The 27,503-nt window shown below is 63.0% G+C and overlaps 2 protein-coding genes and 1 long non-coding RNA gene across 11 annotated transcripts in view; 1 reads left to right on the top strand and 2 right to left on the bottom strand.

Moving 5' to 3' along the window:
* Nucleotides 1-181: 181 nt before the first annotated feature.
* Nucleotides 182-13,180, bottom strand: AP5Z1 (adaptor related protein complex 5 subunit zeta 1). 9 transcript variants are annotated; one of them, XM_047838980.1, is made up of 19 exons: nucleotides 13,026-13,180; nucleotides 12,695-12,766; nucleotides 12,416-12,494; nucleotides 8,132-8,269; nucleotides 7,673-7,859; nucleotides 6,692-6,836; nucleotides 6,385-6,497; nucleotides 5,812-5,980; nucleotides 5,330-5,470; nucleotides 5,011-5,048; nucleotides 4,771-4,933; nucleotides 4,127-4,305; nucleotides 3,354-3,496; nucleotides 2,935-3,075; nucleotides 2,215-2,326; nucleotides 1,838-1,935; nucleotides 1,219-1,351; nucleotides 926-1,140; nucleotides 182-716 (listed from the first exon to the last, which is right to left on the bottom strand). In XM_047838980.1, exons 5-19 carry the CDS (start codon nucleotides 7,760-7,762, stop codon nucleotides 458-460), a joined length of 2,139 nt encoding a protein of 712 aa, XP_047694936.1. In that variant the 5' UTR covers nucleotides 7,763-7,859; nucleotides 8,132-8,269; nucleotides 12,416-12,494; nucleotides 12,695-12,766; nucleotides 13,026-13,180; the 3' UTR covers nucleotides 182-457. The 9 variants fall into 9 exon arrangements, with proteins under 9 accessions (XP_047694936.1, XP_047694935.1, XP_047694933.1 ...); XM_047838979.1 differs by lacking the exon at nucleotides 13,026-13,180 and having other exon boundaries at nucleotides 12,695-12,974; XM_047838977.1 differs by lacking the exons at nucleotides 12,695-12,766; nucleotides 13,026-13,180 and adding an exon at nucleotides 11,615-11,832 and having other exon boundaries at nucleotides 12,416-12,662.
* LOC125154550 (uncharacterized) lies at nucleotides 11,980-27,175 on the top strand. Its single transcript, XR_007147828.1, has 2 exons — nucleotides 11,980-12,253; nucleotides 26,685-27,175. It is a non-coding gene; the product is annotated as an uncharacterized LOC125154550 (long non-coding RNA).
* FOXK1 (forkhead box K1) overlaps nucleotides 22,508-27,503 on the bottom strand; it is a 63,315-nt gene continuing 58,319 nt past the window's right edge. Inside the window, exons 5-9 of the mRNA XM_047838973.1 lie at nucleotides 27,003-27,196; nucleotides 24,894-25,060; nucleotides 24,522-24,806; nucleotides 23,486-23,710; nucleotides 22,508-23,024 (exon numbers count right to left, since the gene is read on the bottom strand). Of these exons, the coding sequence (XP_047694929.1) occupies nucleotides 22,756-23,024; nucleotides 23,486-23,710; nucleotides 24,522-24,806; nucleotides 24,894-25,060; nucleotides 27,003-27,196 (1,140 nt within the window). The 3' untranslated portion in view covers nucleotides 22,508-22,755. The remainder of the gene's footprint in view (nucleotides 23,025-23,485; nucleotides 23,711-24,521; nucleotides 24,807-24,893; nucleotides 25,061-27,002; nucleotides 27,197-27,503) is intronic.

Below are 27,503 nucleotides of genomic sequence, written 5' to 3'. Positions count from 1 at the left end.
GTTCTTTCTGGGACCTCCGGGACGCCATGGGGACGGAGCAGGCAGGAACGGCCTCCGGTGTCTGGTGTAGCTGCACGAGGGTCCCCAGGGCCAGGTCTCGCAGACCAGCAGTGCACCCCCACTTCTGGCCCTGCCCCCCTGGGTGGAGGAAAGCGCACAGCCCCTGCCTTGTGCACACAGATACTTGCAGAAAGAGGTTTATTTTTGCTGTACCTTTTCTTGCCCGAAACCAGGAACAGCCCGAAACAGACCAAGCAGATGCCATCCAGCCCCAAATCATACCTGTGTTACCACACGGCCCACCAGGGTTGGAGAGACACACAAAGAGCCACCGGCTGAGGACGTGACGGTCCTGGCAGGCACTGAGGGACCCAGACCCACCCAGGCCTCCTCACGTCCCCTCTGATCACGGAAGCCGAGGCCCGGCCCTCACGCCGGGCTCTTCGTCACCGTCCTTTCACCCCGGCAGGAGGCCCGTCTCCTTCTCCACCAGGCGGCTGACGGTGCGCAGGGCCAGGGGCAGGGCCGTGTTGGCGTCGCGGTGGTAGCGGGGCTCGGACACCTCCGTGCTGGGCGTGAGCACGAACTGGGCCACACTGGGCATCTTCAGCAGGGTCAGCAGCTCAGCGGCCCGCGTGCGCACGGCTCCCGCGTCCTCCTCGCAGCTCGTGGAGCTCGGGGCTGGGGTCCTCATCTTCGACAGGAACAGAGAGACCCTGAGGATGAAGGGACCCGGGTCGGCTGCAGACGTGCCCCGCACGTGGAACGGGGCCCCCAGCTCGTGGGGCTCGAGCTGGAGAAGTGAGGCGGCCACGCCAGCAGCCTTCCCCCCGCAGAGCGGACATCGGGGACCGGGCAGGCATCCGGGGCCCATTCCCTTACCCACGGGAAGCCTGCGGGTTTCCCTGTCCGGCCGCGACCGTACCTGGGAATCAGGTCTTGGCTCCGGGAGGCCAGCTTGGTCAGCGTGGTCATGAGCACGGTGACGACCTGCGGGGGACACCTGGGGAGGGCGGCCGACGGGCGGGACTGGGTGACCTCGAACAGCACGGCCTCCAGGGCCTCGAAGAACCTGTTGATCTGCTCCACGGTGCACCGCCGGTCCCACGATACGGACAGATACTCGCCGATGGCCCACACCTGGGTAGGGACAGACCTCAGCCCCCTGCGGGCCGCCCGCCTCGGGAGCAGGGGTGCTGGCAGGGAGGCCGGCCTTACCACGGAGGCGAGCATGGCCCCTCGGCCCTGGATCCCGCTCACGCTCCCCACGAACTCCAGCAGCTCCTTCGCCAGCTCCACCACCAGTGACGGGTGCAGCGCGCACAGGGCCAGGAACCGCGAGCTCAGCACCCTGCCCGGGGAGGACCCAGGTGGGCCATGGCCGCCCCCAGGCCCCGGGCCGCGGCCCCTCACCCAGAACCACAGCCAGGGTACAAAACGGAAGGCTCTGAGCACCAGGTCGGGGTGCAGATAGTTCCAGCCCCTAAAGGAACCCGCGGCCCCTCCACCCCCGGGGAGGAGGCCGGGGCCGGCGAGCGGCCTGGGCACAGGCCCGTGTGCATCAGGCTCTCTGAATGGAGAACGGGCAGCCCAGAGGGCTCCATGGAGAGGGACCTGGGCCAGCACGGAGATCACAGACCTGGGGGGAGGGACGGACACAGGGACAGACACAGGGACGGAGCGCTGGCCCGGTAGCTGGGCCTGGGGGTGACGCTAGGTGGCAGCTGGAAGGAGATCAGCCACGGGGGGAGCGGGGACCTGGAGCTGGGACCTGAGAGGGGACACTGAAGCTGTGGGGTGCGGGGTGCGGGGTGCGGGGTGTGGGGTGCGGGCCCACCTGTGCACGTGGGCCTCGTACTGCGGCACCTGAAAGAGGGAGTCGCTTCTCTCCAGGAGCAGCAGCGCCAGCTGTTTGGTCAGGGCCCCGTCGGCAAACTGGGGGTCAGGAGGGAGAGACCGACTCAGTCCCGGTCCCGGTGACATCACCTCACGCCACGCTCTGCTCCGGTCCCAGCCGTGTGCGCCAGTCCCGGGCAGGTCCCAGGGCCCCCGTTCTGGGGAGGAGGACGGGCCCCACCGCGGCTCCCACCCTTCCCCGTGACTCTGGCCGAGGCAGGCTCTGCAGAAGTCCATTGCGAGGATGCCATCCCTGCGCGCGTGTGCAGCCCGTCCTCCCTCCGGGCTGCCCCGGGGCCGCGGGTGTGTGAGGCTCACCTGGGTCACCGCTGAGAAAAAGGCCTCAAGCAAGGTGGGCACGGCCCGGGCGCACTGGACCACACGGGCGCAGCTGGCCAGGGGCTGCAGCAGCCGGTGGAGTGGCCCCAACCTGGAGGACACAGCGCGGCCCATTGAGTCTCCGCCCACACGCTCCCCAGAGCCCCCACACACGCCCTCAACACATGAACGGTGGGCCGGGGCCTGAGGGAAGAGACGGCGGTCAGAGCGCCACGGCCCGGGCCACGTTCTGTGACACCGGCCTCCTCGGAGCAGGGCACGTGTCACCACGAGCGTCTTCTACCGCAGCTCTGCCCCCGTCACCAGGATGGAACACAGGGAGGGCTGGAGTGGGGCCAAGCTGCAAGGGATCTGCAGTCAGGACGCCCTGTTCTGGTCCCCAGGCTCCTCCTCCTGGGGCATGCTACGCCTCAGTTTCTCCATCTGTGCAATGGAATCTCCACGGCACGTACCTCGCAGGATCACGAAGACTGACCCAGGGCGCCGGCAGGGAGCTGAGCACGAGGCCCACGTCCAGGGAGCACCCATGATGTGGCCACTGCAGGGTGGCGGGGCAGGGGGGGTCGGCCGTGCCTGCCTCTTCGCGTCAGGAGGCACAAGGCCCAGGGGCAGAAGCAGGGTCCCACCATCCCTGGAGCAGGCTCTGGCCACACACAGCAGGTCCCAAGGCCTTGGTGCCGCACCCCAGAGTCCCCCCACCTCTCCGTGGTCCCGCTGGCCGTGGCACGCAACAGGTACTGGAGAAGACCCTGGAACTGGGGGTCCCGGGAGGCCTCCAGGCAGCTGGGGATCTTGAGGGAGGGGTCCCACAGCGGCCTCTCGGATGTGGCTGGCGACAACCTGTGAACAAGCAGGTGCCTGAGGCCGGGCTTAGCTCGTGGAAAGACAGAACAGACGTCTCCGGGATATCACCACACCCGAGCCAGCGGGCCTCAGGGTGACGGGAGCAGGCCGGGGGCACGGTGTCTGCAGGGTGAGGCTCCACCTGCGAGAAACGGGCTGGGGGCTCCAGGGCCCGGGGATGGTGCCGACGGGAGGCAAAGAGCCAGAGGGAGGCGCTGTCATCGGGGGAGAGCAGCGGGGGCGGGGAGGGGCCGAGGCACGCCCCCGGGGCTCACCTGAGCTGAAGGTCCAAGGCCGCAGTCAGACAGGGCAGGTCCAGCAGCGCATGAAGCACCTCCACGGCTGTGTCCGCGTCCACCAGCGACGGCAGCAGAGCCACAAACTCGGCCGTGAGCGGCGGGCTGTTCCAGGCCAGGAGCTGCAGGGACAAGCGAGGCGGCTCGATGGGAACGGGAGGGCCCGTGTGGGGTGCACAGCCCAGCAGCAGGGCCGTCGTCTGGGAGCCCACGGGCCGCCGCAGAGGGAGGGCGCCTGGGTCCCGGGTTGCCCATCGGCAGCGGTGAGGGTCTCTCCTGTGATCCTGGAGCCTGAGACACTCCGGCCTGTTTGCCCTCTGTCCCTGCTCTGATTCTGCGTTTGCTTTCTCCCGACAATCAACGTCATCTCTTTCCACCTGCCGTGTTCTTTTTTTTTTCCCCTCTAATGAAAGGACGGCGTCTCTAGCCGAATTTGCAAAGGCCACCCAGTGACCACGACCGGTCACAAAAGACATCGCAAGTCAACAGCACCAAAGGGCTGGGCACAGCAGGCAAGGCTCCCGGATGAAGGGCTGACCGGATGTGACCATCTGGACAAACCCGTGAGAATAAACCGCCGTCAGGCCCCCTGTTCCTCTGAAGGGGGTCAGCACAGGGCTCTCTCCCCGCCCCCGGTGTAGGTGCTGTTTCCGTGTGACGCATGGACCCCCAGGCCGCCCCACGGTTCACCCTCCGCCCTGTACCCCCCCCGGCCCCCAACCCCCGGCTCTGGCGAGGACGACAACACATGCCTTGAAGAGGTTGGGGAAGCTCCGTTTGAGAATGTCCAGGTTCCTGCCAAACAGGGGAAGGTTGTCTCTGCAGAAGCACGTGAGCTCGAAGGCCAGCATGGGGCTGTGGAAGAACTCGGAGGGGGTCCTGGTGAGCAGGTGCCGGAGGATGGCTTCCGAGTCCACCGCGGCCGCCTCCCCTGAAAAGCACCAGCAAGGTCAGGGCCGGGGCCCCGGCAGGTGCGTCCCCATCTCTGCTGCTGGCTGGGGTCCCTCGGGGTCACGGGCCAAGCCTCCGAGGCCACACGTGTCTCCAGGACACCAGGGGCTCTGGGGTGTCCACCCCGCATGAGAAAAACCGGCTGAACTACGTTCAGCTCTTCCCGAGAGTTTCTGGTTACAGACCGATCCTTCTGAGGGACGTGATGGGGAACATTCTTTGGAAGGTACTGGGTTCCACGGCCCCTTCCACGAAACTCCGGTGAACCCTCACGGCCAGGAGTTCTGAGGTCAGCGTAAAGTCGCTACCTTTTCATTCGCTACATCGACCCGCCGAAAAACGACACAGTCCCTCAGAGAGCGAGAAGAGACAGGCTGTCCCAGGCCGGGAACCGGAAGGTTCTCCGGGCAGCCCCCGGGAGCCCAGGCTCAAGGCGGAGGCTCACCGTGGTTCAGGAAGAACTGCGCGATGGGCAGCAGCGTCCGCACCCGGGCCGGGTCCCCGCAGAGGCGCGCGTGCAGGGCCTTCAGGCAGGACAGGGTGCGGTACAGGAAGGAGGGGTCCTGCCTGCAGAGCACGTCTAGCACCAGCACGGCCTCCACCAGGCACTGCGGGGACGTGGGGACACGGGGTGGGCTCGGGTGGAGCCGGGGAGCCCCGCATGCCCCGCCCGCCCCGCACTTACAGCTTTCTGCAGGTCCGAGTCCCCCTTCCTCAGGGCTCCTGCAGAAGGAAGACGGCCCCCTGGTCTCTGTCAGCGTCACAACAGTGATCGAGGGGTGCACTGTTCTGGAAGCTCGAGGAGAGGGCGGGGAGCCATCCGGGAGCAGAGAGCGGCCCCCGGGGCGGACGAGACATTGGGACAGACGCCCGGGAGGGCCGGGGACAGCTTCTGTCCACTGCCCGGCTCCCCGGGGTCTACGTCTGGAACACAAAGCCCCCCGGGAAAAAGAGGCTGCCCCACGTGCCCCACGAGCAGCCTGGGACGCGGCCCCGGGACTCACGGCGGGTGCTCTGCTCCGCCAGGCGCTGACAGTACTCGAAGGCTTTCTCCCGCAGCCACTCCCGCGGGGGCAGCAGGCGGCCGGCGGTGGAGCCGGCCGACAGCACGGACAGCGTGGAGCCCTCCAGCTCCGACCTGTCGTCTGGAAAAGACAACGAGGCACTCGAAGGGCGCCCAGGCCAGCCTGTCCGGGGGCGTGAAAGTCACCGGAGCCGGTCTCGCCCTGAGCAGGCGCTCCCGTGGAGTGGAGGTGTCCCCGCCCACAAGTCCAGCCGGTCTACACTGCCGGTCAGACCGCAGAGGAGAAGGGGCTCGGGGGAGCTCTCTGGACACCCTGATGACGCCTGCCCTCCGTGATCACTCTGGATCCCGCCCCAGACCGGGCAGGGCCTCTCGGTGCCGCTGAGGCTCGGCCGGGGCTGCCGGCGCCGCCTGGAGCCTCCCCCAGGCCCCCCTTCCCGTGGCTCCCCCACCACGTCCCACCTGCGTCCGGGGCGCTGGGGCCCTCGGGGTCGCTGTGCAGCAGCCAGGCCCGCAGCATGGAGAAGGCCTGCACGTTCAGCCACTGGTCCTCTGTGAAGTGCTGGCCCGTGGACAGCACCGTGAAGAAATCCGTGGCCACCGCCCCATCCACCTCGGTGACAGGGCCAGGCTGCGGGAGGCAAGGAAGGATGGGCAGCGCTGTGGGGACCCGGGCTGGGGAGGGCGGAGACCACGCGGGAGCGGGAGGGAGCCCCGCCTTCACACCGGGTGTGGCCGTCCACGCTCGAGAAGCAGGGCGGCCCCCGGAGAGGCATAAACGCTAGCGCCCGAGTGGACACGGCCCTGGCAAGTAAGCGATGCTCGCCAGCGCGTTTGGCACATGACGTCTCGGGCTGGGGGGCCATGACCCTACGAAACCCAAAACTCCCTCACCCAAGTGGAGACACAGAGGGATCATTCTGGAATCAAGGCGGGTGGAAAGACGGGAGGAGCTGAAGGGACCCTGCGGGCGAGGCCGGCCAACGTGGCCGGGGGCCGCCCAGGGACAGGAACGGTGGGAGTCCCCAGGCTCACCTGCCGGGCTCTGGGTGTGGAGAAGAAGCCTCCGGAAGTGTGCGCCACCCCTTGCTGGACGCTGGCGTAGCGGAGCCAGTCCACCAGCCGCTTGCTGAGCTGGTTGGTCTGGTCTATGGGTCAGGGGAGGTGGGAGAGCGGGGATAACAGGTGGGAAATATGTAAATCCCCAGATGCGGGCTGCAAGGGCACTCGTAGGTCTTTCTAGAAAACAAGCAGCTGCTCCCGACAGGGTGCTGTGCCCCAGGCCGCCCCGGACCACCTCCCTCTGCGCCGCCCGCACGGGCCTCTCCGGGAGGACGAATACCTTCGTGGAGGGTGTGCGGGGCGAGGTGGGTGATCTTGGACACGACTGGGAGCAGGTGCCTGGGACTGGGCCCCTCGGGCTGCCGGCTCTCGAGGATCCTGAAGACACGCTGGCCCACGCTCCTGACCTCCCCCTTCAGGTCACCCTTCAAACAGAACACAGGTGGACAGGAAAGCAGTGACTTATGTCGGCGTGAGAGCGACAAGTCATTTTGGTCTGAAAACTTCTGGAAAAGGACCGTCCGGTTCTGAAGGCTGCTGCTCTACTAGCATCGTTCTTTCGGTGACGTCACCTTTTACCCGTGTCTAGGACTGGGGCCTGGAATGGCCTTCATACAGCCCTGCTGCTTCCCCAGAGAGGAGAGGAGACAGGAGGAGATGGGGGTAGATAGGAGTGGGGGCGGGGAGGCAAGAGAAAGCGGTAGGTGGGGGGGTGGGGAGGCAGCGGTGGGGGGAAGCAGGAGGTGGGGTAGGAGGCAGGGGGAGCAGGGGGGTGGGGAGGCAGGAGGGGGAGGCAGGGGGAGGCGATGGGGAAAGGCAGGGGGAGGCGGTAGGTGGGTGGGTGGGGAGGGAGGAGGGGGAGGCAGGAGGAGGCGGTAGGTGGGTGGGTGAGGAGGCAGCGGTGGGGGGAAGCAGGAGGTGGTGGGGGGGGAGACGGGGAGCAGGGGGGTGAGGAGGCAGGAGGGGGAGGCAGGAGGAGGCAATGGGGAGAGGCAGGGGGAGGCGGTAGGTGGGTGGGGAGGCAGGAGGAGTGGGGGGAGGCAGGGGGATGAGGAGAGGTAGGTGTTTCTGTCACTTCTACAAGCACACAGGTGTCGGAGGACTAGTACACGAGCGACAGCCGGAAACATGGCCGAATGGAGGGGGAGGCCAAGCCGAACCCGCCTGTGCCGCAGGTTGGTGCCCGCACAGGGGCCGTGCGCCGGCACCCCAGGGTGACCTAGGGCAGGGAGGCCCACTTAAGCAGGGACGGCCACGTTACCTGGGCCAAGAGCACAGAGGCCACCAGACTCAACTGCCGGGCGCTCTGAATGTGGTCACAGGACAGGCTCAGGTCGTCGCGGGGCGACATCTCTCTCAGGATGGAAGCGCACAGGAGCTGGAGCTGCTCGGGGCACTTGGGCGAGCACAGGGTGGCCTGCAGCAGGTGCACGCAGGTGTCCTCCAGCCTGGGGTGGGGGGGGGGGGGGCAAGGCCGTGTGAGCAGGGGCCATGTCCCAACAGGAGTCCCCCTGGGGCCACCGCCCCAGACCGTCCGGCAGGCAGAGAGAACGTTCTGGATCCGAGGGCCTTCAGCACTGGCTCAAGTGGACGTAAGACTCAAGCGCCAAACGCCTACGTTTGCGCCAAGCTGCCCCGCGCTGGCGGGTATCCGCCTGCGGCCTCTCGTGTCGGGTGCCTGGCCCGGGGCCCGCAGCACCCCAGAGACCATCACACTCACTTCCTCTTGTATTTTGTGGCTGACACGATGAGGAAGAGCCTCTGCAGGGCGTCCACGGCGTCGGGCCCCAGCTCGTCCTTCTGCAGCAGGTTAACGACCCGGGAACAGAACTTCTTCAGCTCCTCGTCCCGGATGTCCCTGAGCAGAGAGCGAGGTCAGCCACCTGGTGTGCTGCCCTGAGCCATGGACAGAGCAGCTCTCGCACGGGAGGAAACGCCCATCGAGCAGGGTAGGCCGGGTGTGGGCGGGAGAGCGATTCTACCAAACCGTGGCACCTCTGCCTCTCGTGGGGACCCACCTGATTACCCGGCCTGGTTCCTCCCTCCCTCCCTGGGGCCCAGCCATCACCGGGTCCCCTCCCCCCTCCCCTGGCGGGCAGGGCCGTGGGGAGACCACCACTCCCGACAGCAAGCCCCGATAGAGACCACACGCATTCGGATTTGGTTGTCCCAGGAGCGGAAGAACTAAAACCGATTGGTTTTAGGAGTCCGTATTAAGGGAGGTTTAGTTTGAAGTAAGTTGCTTTTCAAAAGATCCGCTCAACGAGCCTTGACCTTCTGGGACAAGAGCAGAATCTCATGTAGTAAAGGACAAGTGTAGTGACACGTAAGGTATGACTACTACATACAGCTCCTTATTCCAGGGTTTAATCTGCCTGGTTAAAAATAATATCTGTTGAGCGTTGACAACTGGTAAGACATTGAACAAAGTCTCAAAACGGAAAGCCGGTTTTAAGTTCTGTTTCAGTCCAGAAGCTAAGAGAAGATAACATGCCAAGGAGACGCGGTCCTAGGGACCTCCGGGGTGGCTGGTGGGGGGGGTGTCTCGGAGAAGGCCCCCATCTTTCCCCGAGCCATGACTAAAGGCCACCGAATCCCCGCTGGACCCATGAGATGCTCGAACTCGGGAGAGTCTGGAAATTTGAACCACTACAGATGGGGCATCTCCAGACTCGGGCTGATGAGAAGGTTAAGCAGACATCGGGAGCTGGGGTCCTGGGGTCCTGGGGCTGCATCTCGTCTTTCCTGTTCTTACTTGGAGGCTGGCGGATAAATCTCCATGAATCTGCCACCACTTCAGGTCTCCCTCTCCCCTCCCGGCCCATTTTCATTTTTGTTTCCCTTTGACGTAGCCAGAGTCGGATTCGGTGACTTACCACGTAACTGGCGCTGTGGGGGGAGGGCACAGAAAGACAAGAGGCCGGGCCAGGTCGTTTCTAACCAGGTTAATGGGACCGAAGCTACCAGACCGTCTCAAAATAACATGGGAGGCTCCTCCTCCCAAATGAATCCTTTCCAGCATGTTCCCCATGTTGCAGGATGCTTTCTAAAACCCAGTCTGCTCCAACCCCTCAGTGGCTCCCCAGGGCCATCAGAGCCAAGCTCCTACCGACCCTAACAATGAGTAGAGGGTCCCTGGCCTTCCTTAGTTGGTCTAAGAATCCCACAGTTCTGTTTCCCCTGCTCTTGCCCCCGCCCCGGCATTGGACCTTCTGCCTGAAATACCCCTGACTTTATCCCTTGCTGGTTATCTCCTCATGGAGAGCCTCCAGTTGGCTGGAGCTTCTGGAACCGCCCCCTGACTTGCTGCACTCTGCGCACCCGTTCTCAGAGCCCCTGTCCTTCACTCAGTCTTCAGCTCACAAGCGATGCTCCTGGCCGCTTTTTCCACCCTTGCTTTCCAGCTCTGAAGAATTCAGAAACAAAAACTCACTCCAAATCCTAACTCCCGGACATCGGCAACTTAAAGTGCTCCCCCAAATCACAGGCTTCATTAGAGCCAAACAGAGTGAAAACCAGTGACACCTGATAGGGACTAGCTTTCCTCAAACGCTCAGACAGAGGAATTGCATCACACGTGTATTTCACTTTTGGATATCAAACCGCACTCTACCTTCAGACCACCCACACTCACCCGTCCAAGTCAGCGCGAGAGAAATATTTAGATGGTGAGGGCTAGTCATCCTGCCTTTCATTCCACGAAATTTATGACCAGGAGCAGAGGGGAGTTGGGAGAAGTAAACCCACTGAAGTTCTGAGTGGGTGTCTGTTCTTAGTGTCGTCTCGCAAGAACGTGGGCGTGGCCATGTTGCATCTTGAGGGAGAGGCTAGTATTTAAAGATACCTATTTTCACTTCTTACAACCCCTAAATTCAAGTGAGCAAGAACCGTAACATTGGAACTTGAATATCGGAGTATCTGCCCAACAGTGATGGAGACACAGACGGGGCCACAAATCGATGAGGCACTTTCCCAGCAGGGTCATTTTGGCCACATATTTTTGCCCCGTTCACAGCCTTTAGAACTTAATATACATTCAAGATCTCACTTCACTAAATTACAGCGGCTTCAGCGATCCTAATCCTTCCCACCAATCGGTCCAGCGCCAGATGGAGTTTGGGTTTTTTTTTTTTAAAAAGTTGACCACGGGCGTTTTTCTGGATACAAGTAGCTTCAAGTCTTACACCATCTGATGACGGTGGCGTTTTAGCCCTGGCCCCCTTTCTGCTTTGTCTCATGACCGGTTAGTTGGTGGGCAAAGGGCTACCGATGAGTTAGTGGCGATCCAGGGCCAGCTGGGGGCCAGAAGCAGGTGGGTAATTTCTCCGCTTATCTAATCCCTCCGCAGGAAGGCGTCTTTCTAAATCGCAAAATCCTCCCTTGGCTCCCCCACCCCTCGGATGGTATCAAACTCCTGAGCCTGGCGCTGTGCTCGCTGCTGTGGCTCAGTCCCACCAGGCTCTCCAGCCTCTGGGTGGCTCTGTGCTCCTGACCCCAAAGCATGTGGGAGCTTCTGGCTGTCCCACTTCCTGCTGGGCGTGGGGCGGGGGTGGCTCTCACCCACAAGCCTTCGCCAGTCCGCGGGGCCCCATCCCGGGCCCCCAACCCCAGACTTGGACGGCGTGGCCTCCCCGTCCCCCTGGTCGCTAGAGTGGGTCCAGGAAGGCTGCTTGGAGTCGCCACGCACGGGTCGCCTGAGACAACCTCCACCCCCCCCCCGCCCCGAGCCCCCAGGGAAAGGTCGGGGCACCTGGCCTGGTGGAGCAGACTCTCGGCCCCCGCCGTGAACATGTCGCCGCCGCCGCCAACACCGGCGACTCCGGGAGTCCCGCCCGCAGCCCGGCCCGCGGCCCGCCACTTCCGGGTCGCGTCACGTGTCGCGTCACGTGGGCGGGGCGGACAGGCCGCCGACCAATGGACTTTGGTGGAGCAAGTCCGAGGGGGCGGGGCCGTCAGCGCTCGCGCCACGGGCCCAGGTGGGTTCGTGGTTGCCTCAGTGGGCTGCGGACCCTGGAACCTTGAGACCTGGGGCCCCGAGACCTCGGAACCTCGCCCCTCCCCCGCGACCCCGCAACCCCCAGCACCCCGTGACTTCAGCACCTCAAGGCCCCAGGTCCTCCCCGATGGATTCCGGGTGCCCGGTGCCCTTAGGGGGCGGCCTGCCTCCGGCCGCAGCGCCATTGTCCCACTTGTAGGTGGTTACCTGACCACAGACGACACCGCCTTCTGCGGGTCCGCTGCTCACTAGGACCTGAAACGTGAAACAAACTGCGGCGTGTGGCAGTTTGCAGGGAACAGCCGAACGCCTCAGCAGTGTTTTCTTCTGAGGCTCCCCTCTGTGTGGCACCGATCTAGGCTCTCGTGGTGCTTTAGAAAGTCTTGCTCGATGCCCACCACAACCCCGGGCTGCGGGCAGCAGGCCTAGAGAGGAGTAGTTCTGGGGGAGGTGTGGCCACAGTATTCCCACCTGCAGACTGGGTGGAGGCGCAGGGCGATGCCCCGGGGCGGTGACCATGGTGGGTGGGGAATGCTGGGCTGGGCAGGCAGGGTGCTGGCGGAAAGGGTTTCCAGAGGGACTGGAGCCCAACGTGATCCCAGAGGCCCTCGGGCCTAGGGGTGGGGAGGGGCAGGCCTACTTCCTGGGGCTTGCTGCACCCGAGGGGGGACTGATGTCGGGCAGCAGGATAGAGAGTGGATGGGGTGGCCCAGGAGACAGGGAGGTCGCCCCAGTGAGGCAAAGGCCACCAGGATGGCAAGTAGGCCTTACCCCCCCCCCCCCCCCAGCTTACAGTCAGCAGGTGGTCAATGATCGACTATGCAAATGCACAGCTGCCTAGCAGTGGTAAGTGCTATGGAGGGAAGAAAAAGCTGAGTGGAAGCAGGGCGCTGTGGGAAGTCGGGTGTCTGGGCAGCGTGGTGGGGCAGGGGGGCCTCTGAGGGATGAGCAGGAAGGACACACCTGATGCCAGAGAGGGGGCGGAGGGAGGACCAGCCAGGCACTCACCTGCCAGAATCCCGGACGTGGCGGTCTGAGATGCCGCGCCGGCACCCAGGAAGTGCTGAGGGCGGCCGGTGCCGGGGACCTGGAGACGGGGCCGCAGAGGTAGAGGAAGGGAGCTGGCGAAAGGAGTCTGTCCTGGGTGGTCTTTACGGGAGGCCTGCTCCATGCCCAGCACCGCAGGTCAATGATCTCCTCGAACCGGGGGACAGCTCGAGTGGTTTCATTACCACCATTTGAAGGATGGGTGGACTGAAACTGGGGAAGGCGCCCAAGGTCACACACCTGTCAGTGGAGAGGCGCTCGGAACCAGCGGGGGTGGGGGGGGGTCCCCGGGGCAGCCACACTGTGCGCTGCCTGCAGAGGAAGGGCCAGAGAAGTAGCGTCTGGGAGAAGGCGGGGCCGTGGAGGTCAAGTCCTGAGAGCCGCTGAGCCTGCGCGCGGGGCAGGCACGGACTCGGCCCAGCTGGCACAGGTCGGGTCCAGTCAGGCGAGAAGCACCTGGCTGTTCTGTTCGATCCCGTGGGCACGGGGAGTCGCAGCTGCTGCCGGGAGTGGGGAATGGGCAGCAGGTGGGGCGGGGGGGGGGTCCCAGAGCCTGGAGGGGAGGAGGCACCTGCGGACGGCTGGCCCCGGGCCGGGCTGCAAAATCTAACTGCAATCCACTGCCCTGCCGTTGCTGGAGCGTTTGCTGCAGGAAGCGGCCAGGAGCAGGAAGCACCCTCCCGCCTTGCGGGAGCACCCGTGTTCCGTGTTGAAGGGAGAGGCTGGCGCCGCGGGGCCGGGTCTGCAGAGCCCCAGCCCTGGAATCACGAACACACAGGAAGTTGGGTGTGAAAATACCGGCGGATAGCTCACTAATGACCCGTGGTTTTGGTGCGAGTTTACTGGCTCATTGGGCCACCACATAGACATCAGGCCCAAAGGTTAATGGCATTGGGGAGCCTGGGTGGCTCGGGCAGTTAAATGTCGGACTTCGGCTCAGGTCGTGATCTGGTGGTCCATGGTTCGAGTCCCCACGTTGGGCTCTGTGCTGACAGCTCGGAGCCTGGAGCCCGCTTCCGATTCTGTCTCCCTCTCTCTCTGCCCCTCCCCTGCTCGCACTTTCTCTGTCTCTCAAAACATGAATAAACGTGAAAAAAATTTAAAATTCAAAGGTTAACGGCATTTAGACCTACAAAATTGGAGACCTAGAAAGGAGTTCAAGTACTAATTTCATAGCTTAAAAAGTGTTTATTGAGGTAAAACATATGAGGAACACCAATTCTGAGTGAACTCAACGAGCTCTCTCATTTCTATCATTCAGTGGTACGAAAGTAAACGTTCAGCTAGCTCGTTGGGGGGCACAGGGGCTGACTCGTAGCGTTTGATAATTTCCGTGGTGTAAATACTCCCCAAATGGCAGAATTCCAAGCTGCCAACGCGACGTCACTGGGCAGCCGCGGGAGCCAGTTACGGTTTGACGGTCCGCCCGCTGTACAGACGCCATGGGTGGGGGTGGCCCAGGAACACAGGGACAGGGAGCAGCGAGTGACGAGTCGAGTACTCACTACCTTTGTTTCCAATGTAATTGAGAGAATTAAAATTCTTACCGATGGCTTTAGCAACGGGCTCACAAAATTCCCGGAGGTGTGGCAGGCGGCTCTCACGAGCGGACCCCGCACACCAATGTGAGGCCGCACGGCCACCGCCCCACTGGCTCGCGGTGCCTCACTTTTGTCACTGCGCCTTAGTGCTGCCTGCTCACGCTTCCTACACGTGCCAGCCGACGGCGTTTAGCCTTCGCCGTGGCTCAGCCCGACGCCCCGAGAGGCGTCCGTGTGGCGGTCTCGAGCCGTGTTGTGTTCGGCGTGTGACTGCAGGGCGGGTCGCCGCTCGCCATTCTACCGTCGGCGAAGAATGACCCGGTTGGTTTCCGGATTCTGGCAGTTGTGCACGCAGCCGGGACGCAGTCTGTCGTCTGCGGGGGGGGTGCGCCCGCTGGCTTTGGCATGCACCCCGCTTCACGAAGCGGCTTCGCCTGCACCGAGAGCTTGGCCGTGTGCCGGGGCCATTCCCTCCCTCCCCGCGCACACACACCCCAAGCACCTTCCCAAGGGTGATATTTGACTGCTTCTTACAACAACGTTTCCGTTTGTGTAGACTGGCATCTTAAGGTCTTACTGGTGAGAAATGGTCGTCTTGATCAAAACTGAAACTTGGGGCGCCTGGGTGGATCAGTCGGTTAAGCGTCTGACTGTTGATTTTGACTCAGGTCACGATCTCACGGTTTGGGAGTTCGAGCCCCACATGGGGCTCTGCACGGACGGCGCAGTGCCTGCTTAGGATTTTCTCTCTCCCCCTCTCCCCTTCTATTTCCCCAAATAAATCAATTTTTAAAAACTTAAAGAAAAACAAACTGAGACTTAAAAAGCTACACGTTTCAGAAGGACGCTAACTAGCCAGCGCAGCTCACAGAGCTTATTCTCACTCTTGCCCGTCATTCGGCTAAAATCCTGAAATGTCCCGACTCTGTTAAGGTTGAGCTCAGGCTTACAGTTAGCATCTTGCGGTGGCGGTGGGGTAAGGTGAAGGAAAGCAGGGTTCAAGCTTCAGTTACAACCGCAGGCAACCGCAAAACCCGAGAGAGGCCAGTTGTTTGGCTCGGCGAGGTGACGGGGTCACGTGCACAAACGCTGGAGAACCTTGACCAAAGATGCGTCTGTGACAAATGCACGTTTCTATGAAATCCCAAGTCAGGACTGGCACCCTTCTTACGACGGCTGAAATCGTAAACCCGGCCGGGCTCGCAAAGGGGGGGGCTCTCACCACAGCTGTCGTGCACGATGGCCTTTAATGCACAGAACGCTGTGAGGCAGGGGGCCCCATTTTGCAGATGAAGAAACAGGGCTTCTTGGAGGCGGAAGCCCCCCCCTACTGAACTGTGAACCCAAGTCTGTCCAGGCTCCGCCCCCGGTGGGTGCGAGGGCCCACCCGCGAGGCGGCTACGGGCGTCGCGTCGGTGGGCTTCCCCAACTTCGCGGTCGGTGCCTGGGAGCCGGTGGAGGCTCCGCCGGCCCCTCTCCGTCCAGGGGCAGACGTGACTTGTCCTCCCGTCCCTGGAGCTGCAAACACGCACACTCAGGGAACTCCCCGGGGCCCAGGCCAGGCCAGGAAATCACAGGCACCTGTCCGTTGGCTTCTTCCCGGGAAAGGGCTACCGGGCACAGTGGGAGAAAACACACCTTCCCCAGGAACGGCCCCCTGGGGTCAGGCACCCCCCCTCCCCGCCCCGCCCCCGCGCCAGGGAGCAGACAGTGGCTGGGTGTCCACCCATCTGTCCCTCAGCAGTCACTCACAAGGACCACACAGAGCCCCGGGTCACTTCTGTAATATATAATTTTATTTCTGGTTATAGAAACAAATGCTAAGAGGAGAAACAGAACTTCCCCATCCACATACAACAGTTTAATAGATAAAAGGACAGTTAAAATAAATGGAAAACAAAAAGTAGAAATTTGCAACTTTGTTATAGCTTTAAAACATTAACGTCTGATACAATTAGAAATCACATTCAGATCTCAAACTTTTTAAAAAAAAAGTATGGCTCCTTATTAAAAAAATACTGTATCCCATTTGAAACGATAACGCAGGCAGGCCCAGCGAGGTGGGCCTCTCGTCTTTCCGAGGACGGGAGCGGACGGGACCGCGGGCCGTCTGCCACCTGCCGGGGCATCTGGGTCCCTCCCGGGAGGGCTTCCCACAGACGGACGCCCGCTGCGGGCCCAGGGAGCCGAGCCCTGCAGCACAAGCCACTTTCCCGTCCAGCGTGCCAGAACCCAAGTCTCCACTGCGTGGGCAACCACCGCTTTTCAAGCACTGATGATGAAACATACGGTGAAAAGATACTTCAGACAGCCACTGTACAAACACGCTCACGCGTGCACTCACCCCCAACACCCGCCCCCCCCAAGTCACTTTACAGGGAAGGTAATAAGCCTCTGTACTGGTTTAATCCCTCATCATGCGGGCCGTGCTGCGGGCACGGGGTTTGCGGGGCTGATCCGGGCGAGAGTCTGGGTCCCACTTTTGTCTCATTCCTCCTTCACCCCATCCTGAAATACAGACTGAGCCGCGTAAATTAAGTATCCGGGTATCCAGAAAGCCTTCCGGGCAGGGAGCTGCGAGGGAAGCAGGGAAGGGCCAAATTTAAAATGCTTGATTTTAAATCCCATATTTGTGGATTAAAAAAGGAGAGGAGGAGGAATCTGGGTCAGTTAACACAGAAACTTAGACGTGATGAGCTTAAGAGGCAGCAGGCACAGGTTGACATCCTTCACGCTGGTTAACTTTGTGCGGGGAAAACCCACCCGAGTCAAGGCCCTCTTGCGGTGCGGCCAGCTGGCTCAGCACTCGGGGCGACAGGTCACTGGGCGCCTCGGGACTCTGGGAGACAGCTCAGAGGAACAGCCCTGCCACTGCAGCTAAGGAAAACATTGTGCAACGTGCCAGACGATGTAACAGCAACCCAGGGCACGTGGCCTGTCTACACGGCCACATCCCTCCCGGGCCTGGCCTCCCCAGCACTTTCTACTGTTTCTGACGCGGAGTAAACCACCAATAAATATTCAGATGAATCAAATGAGCAAACTATTCCAGAAGAGATTCCCGAAGAGAATAAGCCGGAATTCTTCCAATTATCATCTGAGTCCTAAAATACCTGGGTTGGAGCAAAGAGGAGAGAGCCGCCTGGAGACTCGCCGGCCCGCCTGGGACGAGACCAGAACCTGCGGAGGGAGCGGCGGACGCAGCTCCGCCTCCCGCCGGCCCCCGGGGGCCTGCCCCTCACGTTCCCCAGTGCACCCAGATGCCAGCAGGTGCCAGGAACGGGGACAGACATGCCCAGAAATGAAGTCACTGCTCCGTTCACTCTTTGCTGACTCCTCACGGCCAAAACCAGCGGTTAGGAGAACTGAAAGAGACGGGGTCCCCAAGCCTCACTAACGCAAAGAATTTCCTCCCAATCCTGTGTAGCAATGCAGTGCAGCCTCAGCCCCGGGCGGCGGGCAAAGCTTCAGAGGAAGCCCCGATTGGGAGCGACCGGCAGGAGGGCCTCCAACCACTAGTTGGCTGCGCTCCAGCGTCCCGGGGACCAGGCGTGTCTGGGGGTGGAGGCAGGGGTCGTTTTCTAGACGGGAGCCGGGCCTCCCGCAAGCAGCCGGCACGGACACTCGCTCTTATGTGGTGGAGGCACCGTGGGGTCCGTCAGGCTCGCAGAAGTGATCCTGTGGACGTCCGACCTCCGTTTAGCTGTCCTGTGTCCCCCCTCCTGGGGGGAGCGGGCGCAGGCAGCACCCCTATTTTCTTCCTGGGGCCCTGGTGCCTCTGCGAGGACCTCCTAGGACACGGTGGAGAGGCAGGTCGTGGAGCGAACCTCCAAGTGGCCGCAGGGCCGAGCCGGGGTTGCCGAGCGCCTTGGCAGAGACGGCCCCACACGGCCTGGGGCCCCTGAAGACTCTGCGGGACAGGCGGTGGCCTCGCTCAATGCAGGAGGAAAACGATTTTCCTCAAACGCAGCCGGGCAAGCGGGCCTGTGTTATTTCAGTTTGGAGTACGCGCCTGTGGCTGCGTCACAAAGTCCCGTCCTGGAGCCGGCACCAGGGACAACAGTGGAGACCTCGGCCAGCTCCTGGGGCTGCCGAGGACCCACCCGGCCAGGTCCTGAGCATTTAAAACCTAACGCGGGAGGCGAGGCCTCGGGACAGAATGCGTAAAAGGAAAGGACCGTATAAAACTGGAAAACAAGCTGAAAACGAGGGACAGACACCCTGCAAGAGACTGCGGGCGCGGCCACCCCTGTGGAGGCCCGTCCGGAGGGCGGCCCCACACGGGCACGCGGACAAACTTACATTCTTCTCAGAAAATATTGCTTCGAGGCTGAGGTATCACAAAGGCGGCTTGCGGGGGGGCTGGGAGGAGACGTTCTTTGCTTTAAGCCAAGCTAGCAGTGGGGCTGTGGGTCGGGGGGCCTGGTGGGGACTTTGGGTCGGGGGGCCTAGTGGGGACTGGCGGCCACGTGGCCGGGCTTCCTCTTAGCAGCTCTGCCTCTTGGGACCCGCGGAGAGTCGCGGTGCCTAAAATAAGCAGCTCACGATCCCCTCAGCATCTGTGAGCACAGCTGCCCTGACCCCTTTTCTGGGGGAGCTACCGCCTCTCAGGGGCGCGGGGGGCGGCGCTGTGTGACCCCGAGATGGCCCTGCGTCCCGCACGCAGTCGCTGGAGGGCAAAGCGGAATGTGAGGCGTTTGGAGAAACACACACCCACGGGACTCACTTCTGGGCTCTAAGAGCTCGGGGAACATTGTTTCTTCCCTGACGCTTTCTCACGTTCAACCACACGTTCAACTAAGCATCTTTTTTCAAATGAGGCCTGTTTTTGTCTCTATAAAGAAACTGACCCCAAGACCAAAGGCCCGCCTTCTTCTCCTGAACTCTGAATGGAGCGACCTTGTGCGCTCCCTCTGGATGCTCCACGGAGACCCAGTCTCAGAGGAAAGGAGAGCACTGATCGAATCATGCCCACGGCCCCAAACTGGTCTTCCGCCAGCCCCGGTGAGGAGCAGGAAAGGGACCAGGAGGTCCCCGCTGAACCCATCGGGGCGCGGCGGGGCCCCCGCCCCCCGGCCGTGGCGGCACCCCCACCCCGCCAGCTCGAGAATCACAGAATAGTCATGTTAGTGACTCAGAAATCCCTCGTCACCTTCGCAATTTGGCCTGGCTGTTAAACAGAGAACAAAGGGAAGACCGCAAACCTTGAACGTGAACCCACCAGACCGAGAGCGGGGAGTTGACGGGAGCGGCTGTAAGCACGCGGACCCGTTCCCCCCCCCCCCCCCAGCACAGGGCTCAGTGCACCCGGCCATCGGTCCTGCGGTCCCCAGGGTGTGGGCCGAGGCCGAGAGGGCTGTGTCCCAGGACAGGGGTGGGGGCAGTTCTGGCAGGTGTCTAACCTCACCGGGGGATGTGAGCCCTGTTACCTTTACGACTTGACAGAGAAAGAAGGTGGAAAAGGACATCTGCCGGAGCCGCTGACGCTCTGCCTCAGCCTGTCCTTGCACCACTCAGGACGGCGTCCGTGGCAAGAAAGACGCGGACCGCTCGTGAGGTCCACCCTACGGTGGCAGGGGCCGTGCCTCTGTGGCCTTCTGTGCCCCGCACCGTGGCACTCACTGGGCCCTGTGACACGGCCCGTGAGCTCTGGGTACAGGCCTTTTCCTTCCATTGCCCACCAGACCGTCCAGGTGGGAAACGCTCAGCTACTGAGTAGTTACTTCTGTGACTTCCTTCCTGTGCAGAGAGGGTGTTTTCCTGCATCTGGTGCCGGTCGACGGGGCGAGAGGTCAAGCAGCAGACAGAAGGGAAGCCGGGTACCAGGGGGAGGGGGCCCGAGTGCCCTGTGTCACGATGCAGGGGAGGCGGGCCCTTCCCAAAGCCCGCACACCTGCCTGGCCGCCCCCTTCACACGCACCTGGGCCCCCGGGTGACCAAAGAGAAGGTTCTGAGACCCCTGAGACCACACTGACAACAGGATGGTGCCGGGATCGAGCTGTTTCCGCTTCTCCCCCACTGGTGGGGGCTGGCCCACCCTCTACAACCCACACCTGTGGCGGGTCACACGTGGCCAAGATTCTGAGGGTCGCGGTTCCTTGGTCATTTATAGCCTGGCACTCTTGCTTCCAGCGTGGGGGGGAGACCATCACTCGGTCGGCTCTGGGGGCACAGAGCGACCTTTTCACTCTAAGGTGCATCTGGTCCCCAGGTGCAGGCTGCCCTCAGCCTTCCGGCCACCAGTCCCAGGCCAAGGGTGGGCAGGAGCAGGCCCGCTCTTGGGTCAGAGGACCGTGAACCCACCCAGACGCCCACCGTCTGTGAGCCCGGACGGGCAGCTCCCCCAAGGCCTAGCCCTGCCCTTCTCAGTCCTGTGAGCTCCCCACGAGGCAGAACCCACCGATGGACACCCTGCCCTCTCTCGTCTTCCCTCTCCTGGAACCACTGCCCGAACATGGGGTGGGTCATCCCCAAAAATGAACGGAAACCAAAGCGTCTCCAAAGCCGGGCAAGCAAAAGGTCGGTGCCAGACTCACCAGACCCGGCGAAGGCCCGAGGCTCTCCCGCGCCCACGCTGTCCCGCGTCCGCGCCCACGCCGTCCTGCGTGTCCCGTGCAGGCTGCCGGCCCAGCGTTCCCACGGGGGCAAACCTGGGGCCGTCCTGCCGGCCGGTGAGCAGATACAGTCCCCTCGGCAGGACCTCCTGACAGCCGACCTGAAGGCAGGCCCTGGGTTCGGATCCTCCCAGGTGAGGCCCTCGCAAGGGGCAGACTGCCTGTGCAACGCCCACCACCCCACCTGCCCTCTCACGCACACACCGGACGCTGCGGCAAAGGACAGAGTTTATGAAACAGAAATCGCCAACGCGGAACACAGTGCGGTTTCCCATCACCGAGGACGGCCCGCCCGGCCACTTCCACCCCAGTGTCACCGGAGGCAGCGGGTGGGGACTTCACAGAAGAGCTTCTCTCCCAGTTGAAGTTGGCGCCACAGACACGAGCGGTTTGGGGCTTGAAGAATGTCGGACCAGGTGTCACAGGCCGGACGGGAGGACACTCTGTATTTGTCCTCGGCGACTGACGACCACGGCAGTGAGACAGAGCCCGTCCGCCCGCCCCGGCCACGGCCCGGCCACGCTTGGCACATAAGCCCGTCTTGCCTGAACGGCCTCGAGACTGTTCTGCGGTTTCTCCTTCGCTCCGAGCTGGCGCCTGACCCGGCCCGCCAGGCCCGCTCCTTCTCTCGGGGGCTTTAGGGGCCGAGCTCGCTCCCTGTCGCTGCCGCTGGGGCGGGGGCCTGGGGAGGCAGCTTTGCTGGTTGGAGACCGATGCTGAGGACAGGCGACTTCCAGGAAGAAAAACTGTTCCTGCTGGACTTCTGTGCAGGGCCCGGTGTCCACCGTCAGAAAAACCAGTGCTGGGGCGGCCGGCCAAGTTTAGAGTCGCTTTTCACAGACCACTTGACGTTTCCTGAGAATGTTCTCCGAGAGGAGCTGAAGAGCTAGAACGTGGACCCCAAACTGGGCTATAAACCAGGAGTGCGGCGGCCTCACCTCCGGCTGTGGTGACGGCTCCAGGAGGCACGGGGCGTCTGTGAGCGCAGGGCCTCGGTCCCGGGGAGCCTGGCGTCACTCGCTGGTCACGCGGCCAGGTCGCAGGCAAGACCGATGGAGGCAGCAAGAGCCGAGCACAGGGGCGGTGTGGCCCCGGCGCTGCGGGCACAGGACCCGGCCTGACTTACAGCAGGAGGTACGTGTCGAGTGGTAAAGCGACCGCCACTTGCTGACGGTATCCGAGAGGCGCCCGCCAGCGCTGTGCGTCCCACGGCGTCCAGGCACCGGGGCCTCAGGCCCGCGGAGGACACAGGGCTCGCCGATGCCCGGTTTCGGGGCCTCTGGACGAGGACCCTCGGCCGCTCCCACCCACACAGCTTTCCGCCCCGAACGCCAGTCCGGGAGGCCGTCGATCTTTCTTGAAGTTAGCAGACAGAGCGGCAGGATTGACTCGTCACAGGATTAATGCCAGTAAGAAGCCCAGGCCTACGGCCGTCACGTTGTCCACAGACGCAGACCTCACAGACACCTGCTTCCTTTCGTGTTTATCTCAGATTTGAGATGAAGCCTGAATCCCACCGTTTCAACAAAATAAGAAAGCCAAGCCTGAGCCCCGCACCCCAGATTAATGCCAATGCTTTCTGTGTCGCTACTTTAGGGAGAAAACCCCACGGGACGCTCCGGGCTCTGGCAGCGCCTGCCTTCCTCCTGCGCACTCCCAATCCGCCTCAGAGAGGACCCGTGCCGCTGCCGTCCCCTCCCTCGCACGACGGCCTCCGTCTGGGCCTCCGGGGGCCACGGGTGCTCCGGCAGCCTCGCCTCTGCTCGCGGCTAAGTCTGCCCGTGATCCGTTCCTCCGGGCGCCGGGCCGCGGCCTCGTCCCCCACGCCCTCGGCCACGGGCCCAGGAGAGAAGACGGTGCAGGAGAGAAGGAAATAAAAACAAAGAATTCCCGAATCATACAATCAGCGGTCTGAACTTGTTTATGTGTTTTGTTTTAAACCACAGCAGGGGCAGGAGACAGAACAGGGAGGACGAGTGCGTCCAGGTGCGGGTGGAGGCCGAGACCGTCCTGTCCGTTTGGCACGTGCGCAGGTCACCGTGGAGCCTTCTTGTCGCGGTCCGCAAGCGGCAGGGGGTCGGCGGTCAGGGCCTGGCTCCAGAATCCCTTATGGCGAGCGTCCCACTCGGCCCGTAGGCAGGCGTCTTCACTCCCCGGTTCCGGGTCCCTGCGGGCCGGCGGCCGTGATCACCCCGGCCTGCGCGGTCACAGTCCCACTGGGCTCCTCTACGCGCGACCTTTTGACCTCGGGCTCCCCGGTAGAAGAGGCGGCGGAGGCAGCGGTGGCCGGGGCGGTGGCGGTGGTGGCCGCGGCCGCCGCCGGCTCCTCGGGCCCCACCTCGCACACCCGCGTGACCACCACCGGCGTGGATGAGCTCGCCTGGGCCGCCAGGAGTTGTAGGGGGCTGGTGAGGGCTGGGAGCGGAGGAAAGAGAGGTGCGCGTTGGCGAACGGCCGAGAGCGGCACACGGGGAGCCGCTGCGGGAGGGCCGGGCCGACCACGCGGGCACCCGGATCCCGGCCCCTCGCCGGCTGGGCCTCGAGGGCCGCGCCCTCCCCGACCTGACCCTGCTCTCGCCTGGGGGCCCTCCTCTTGCTGATCTCTGTGGACGCCCGGGGCCCCCGCCCCCTCCCTGCAGCTGCACCCCTGCTTCAGTTCCCGCCGGGACTCGCCGCCCACCTCCGTCTATTTTCCGACCCCATGGGTGTGAGCGCTGGGCCGTGAGGACTCTGCCTTCGGCAGGGCGTCGGCCCCGGCCTGACCGGCAAGTCCCCCGCGCCGAGGGCACAGAGGGATCGACCGGACGTTCTCGCACGGCAGGCGCTCCGCGCAGAGCGACCGGGCGCAGAGGGGCAGGGGCCGGGCAGGGCCTCACCGTAAGTGCTGCCGGCTAAACTGTTGGTGGGGACCGCGTGCTTCCCGTTCTGAGTGACGGCCCGGACCGGTAGGTGGTGCTGACCGATGGTCACCGGAGTGGCTGGCTGCAGGATGGTGACCGTGTGGCCGGGGACCCCCGGGGCCATCTGACTGGCTACCGTCTGGATGACGCGGCTAGCGGCGGGGATGGTGGCGAAGGCGATGGTGGGCTTCTCCTCCAGGCCTGCAGGAATACAGTGTGTGCGAACCCCGCGGGCCCGCCACGGCGGCCCACGCCCATGCCCACGCGAGCCGCGGCAGGAAGTCTGTTTACGGGGGGGATCGGACTGCGGCTTTAAGGCATCGGCGCTGGGGAAAACACTTTTCTCAAAAGAAAAATCCTACCGACGAAATACATTTGAAACGAGAAAAACGATGAATAGCGTTTTAGAAAAACACTGCCGGAGCCCGAAACATAAAACAGACGAAGAGACGGTATCATGTGGAACGAAAAGGCTTGCATCTGGAGTCACAGACTTCCTTCCCCAGACGCCTTTGTCGTTACGACGCGATCAACAGGCGTGGGGGCCGCGAGGAGGCGGCCCCGGAGTCAGGCTCCCGCCAGCATCTTCCGTGCCACGGGCTGCATTCGCGAGCACCCGTTATTCCTTGGGCCCAACGTGCCTCCCGTAGGAACCTGTAGCGGTTTTTAAGCGACTTCCAAGGACTCCCCACCGGGGGCCCCAGAGCAATGCTCCCCCCCACCTCCCAACCCCCCACCCCAGCCACGGCCTCAAGCCCCACAGCCCCGCACCGTTTCCTCGGGGTCACGTACACCCGAAGGCACGACCGCCGAGGAGGGTAAACAGCACGGATTTACAAGGATGCGCTCCCCAAGAAACCCGCAGCAGGGAGACAAGGAGGAGCAGCCTGAGAACCCTCGGCCCCCGGAGGGAGCGCGTGTCCCCAGCACGCGGGCCTTCAGCCTCGTAGCCCAGGCTGACGGGTGACCTTCCGGGCACCAGCCCGGCCCGGGGACCACATGACTGCCTCACCTCTTGTCTCGCTTCCCAGGTCCAGCACGGCTGTGCCCGCCGCTTCGTGGGCGGCTCCCGCCGAGGCCTGGCTGGCGAGGATGTACCCGTTGGCGGAGCTGGCGGACGTGGTGACCACCCTGAGCATGGTGACAGGGGGAGCCTGCTGCACGACGTGGATGGCGTGGCCGGAGGGCTGCTGCGCCGTCACTATGGACGCGGGCATGTAGGCGACGGGCTTGGCAACCAGGCTGGGCGGTCGGGGAGGCACGGTCATGATCACCGGCTGGGCGCTGACGGGAGAACCTGCACGGAGGAGGAGCACGGCCGCTGAGCCTGCGCACACGAGGCCCACTTCCGCCACGTCGCGTAAAGGCCCCAAACCACTCTTACCGGGTGCGCTTTGGGAATACCGATACTCTGGAACAGAAGCTAACTTTGACCCGAAGTCAGGGTCGTGTGGAACGGGCGAGCCCTCTCGAGACAGGCACTCTGGGGTCTGCAGGCCGCTAGAGCGAGGGGACATCAGCCCAGGGTGGGTGGGCGAGGCTGGAGCACTCCTACGGAAGCAACGAGAGAACGAAGCACGGCGGTAAGCACGCGGGGCGAGGAACGAAGACGGCATCTGAACGTGAACGTCGGCGCATCCGCGTCTCACACGTCACCTGCGCCAGCTTTTCCTGACGCTCTTCTGTTCTCGCGGAGAGTTTCCAACACCAACAACGATGCTGTCCGATACACGGAAAGGCAACCGGGCCCTGAACCCAGCGAACGGGAGGACGCCGCGTTATTCGTGGCTTCCCAGCAAAAGCCACGCTCCAGAGCATTTACTTCCTGAAAGGGACCCGCCAGGCTTCCGCAAAAGTGGCTCAGTGTTCCGTGTTAAAATCACGAGCTCTGCTGGGATGGGCACAAAGCCCCCACCAGGACAGAGGACACACCTACAGGCTATTCATCTCGCAGGAAGGGCTGCTCCCTCCGCCACCGTTCTCTTGGTTCGAAAACGGCGATCCCATCTGGCTCCTGCCAGTGAGGCTGGCCCAGGACCGGCTACGCAGCACAGGGACTCATGTCCCGTGAGCTGAGTCACAGGGTCAACACAAACCCTCAGAGGCAGGACGACGGGACTGCCTGGGTGCAGCTGGGGGACACAGTGGCCTTCACTCTGCATTCATTTATCACCATAAACTCCCTCGTGAGCGGCACCCTGGTCTCCCCGGGCACGGACCTGGCACCCTGTCCCCCGCCCCCGGGCCCCCAGTCTTCCTTGCTTCTCCCATCTGCCAGCTGGCTCGTCTGACTCCAACCCAGGCCTGGACCCTGTCTGCTCATTCCCATGCTCCAACCGGTAGTCGGCCTGGGTCCCTCCCAGTCCCCGAGCCTGTGACGGTCGTCAGCCCTCTCTAGCAGGACCTTACCCTGCACCAAGCGCACCCTGCTTCCTGCCCGCCTCCCACCCAGCACAAACACACCCGCTGCCTCCCTCCTCGGCCACCCGGGCTCTGCAGCCACGAGAGGCCCCCCTCTCCGTAACACACAGCTCACGCGGAAGCCGTGCTGGGCTGCCCTCCCGGCCTGAGGGTTTCCCGCCTGCCACTCCCCTGTGCCTTGTCACGAGATGGCGTCCCTAACTCCCAGGGTGACCCTGGGGCAGGCCCGCCCCACGCCCTCCCACAGACACTCCTTATCGGGGTTTCCGGGCAGTGCTGGGCGCAAAAGGCCAGCCCCGTAACCACTGCCCCAGCTGGCGGACAGGCTCATCTACAAGTGAAACGTAGTGCTGGTCACCGCTAGGCTTTGAACTGTGTCCCCAGAAACCACCAGTGCCTCAGAAGGGGGCCTTGCTTGGAGTCAACTCTTTACGAAAGTGACGGAGTTGGATGAAGTCACTAGGATGGTCCCCAGCTCAGTGACCAGAGCCCTCAAAGGGGCACTCTAGACGCACGTGCCCGGGGAGAACAGGGCGGGATGATGCAGGCGGAGGTCGGGGTGATGCTCCCACAAGCCTGGGGGCCACCGGTCGTGGCCAGCAAGCCCCGGAAGCCGGGACAGGCCTGGAGGAGAGGACGCGCCCGGCCGCCCCCGTGGCCTCTGGCCGCGGAAGCGTGGGACAAGGGCGGCTGATGTTTCCGTGGTCGGGCCTGTGGTACTCTCCCCACAAACTAACCCTTGTCACTCTCACAGAATTTCTCTCCACGTTCCTACCAAGCAACATGGGATCCGGAAAATCTGAGCTCCGTTCAAACGTCCCGAATTCCGACCTCACCAACGTGACCATCGCCTTTGTTCCAATTTCTACTTCGGTCACAGTGTCGGCTGCTGAGAGCTGACAGGTCAGAGGGGCAGCGAGCTGTCCACTCACTCTGGTGTTACAGACCTCACCGGTCCTCAGACAGTCTCGCTCGAGAAATACAGGTGACAAGTTTAAAGCACCCAAAACGCTACTGTGACGAGCCGTCTGTGGAAGCTGGCCTCTGACCAAGGGGCAGCCCGGAGGCTTACCTGGACGACAGCGGCCCGAAGGGGGTGCGGAAGCAGGAGACGCCCCTCTGCCTCCGTTTCCGGAATGCCTGTTCCACGAGCTTCGCTTCTGAGGCGGGGTCTATCCGCCAAAAAGACCCCTTCCCAGGCTCCTCCTGGGAACGAGGGACTTTAATAAAGTAGCGGTTCAAAGAGAGGTTGTGTCGGATTGAATTCTGTGGACAAGCAGAGACATTCGCCAGTTAGCACGCGGCAAAACAAACTCCGTATGTGAACGCAACAGGCACGAGACCAAAGATGATGGGGCGGCCCGGAGGTGATGCCAGCGAGGGCGCTCCACAGGCCGGCAAGGTAACTGTGTTTTACTGGCAAGTGCAAAGGCACGGTGGTAGTTTTTTTTCTATCAAAATCGAGCACAGCATTCTTTCCAGAAAAAGTGGAACAGAGAGACAAGCCATAGGCCAGGCGTATGTCAAGTTTGAAACCTGTACTAAATCAAGTAGCCAGCGGGAAACAGCGACC

The sequence above is a fragment of the Prionailurus viverrinus genome, chromosome E3, assembly GCF_022837055.1.
Source record: "Prionailurus viverrinus isolate Anna chromosome E3, UM_Priviv_1.0, whole genome shotgun sequence".
Classification (NCBI taxonomy): Eukaryota; Metazoa; Chordata; class Mammalia; order Carnivora; family Felidae; genus Prionailurus; species Prionailurus viverrinus.
Note: the sequence above shows the minus strand (reverse complement) of the source record. Positions and strands in the feature narration are given on the sequence as shown.

Bases quoted from the DNA above. Each gene is read 5' to 3' on its own strand.
- AP5Z1 (XM_047838974.1), bottom strand. From the start codon at position 11,202: ATGTTCACGGCGGGGGCCGAGAGTCTGCTCCACCAGGCCAG. The intron at 5,981-6,384 runs GTGAGCCTGGGG...TGCCTCCCGCAG, and splicing joins CCACACCCAGAGCCCGGCAG to CCTGGCCCTGTCACCGAGGT. The intron at 1,936-2,214 runs GTGAGCCTCACA...CCTGACCCCCAG, and splicing joins TTTTCTCAGCGGTGACCCAG to TTTGCCGACGGGGCCCTGAC.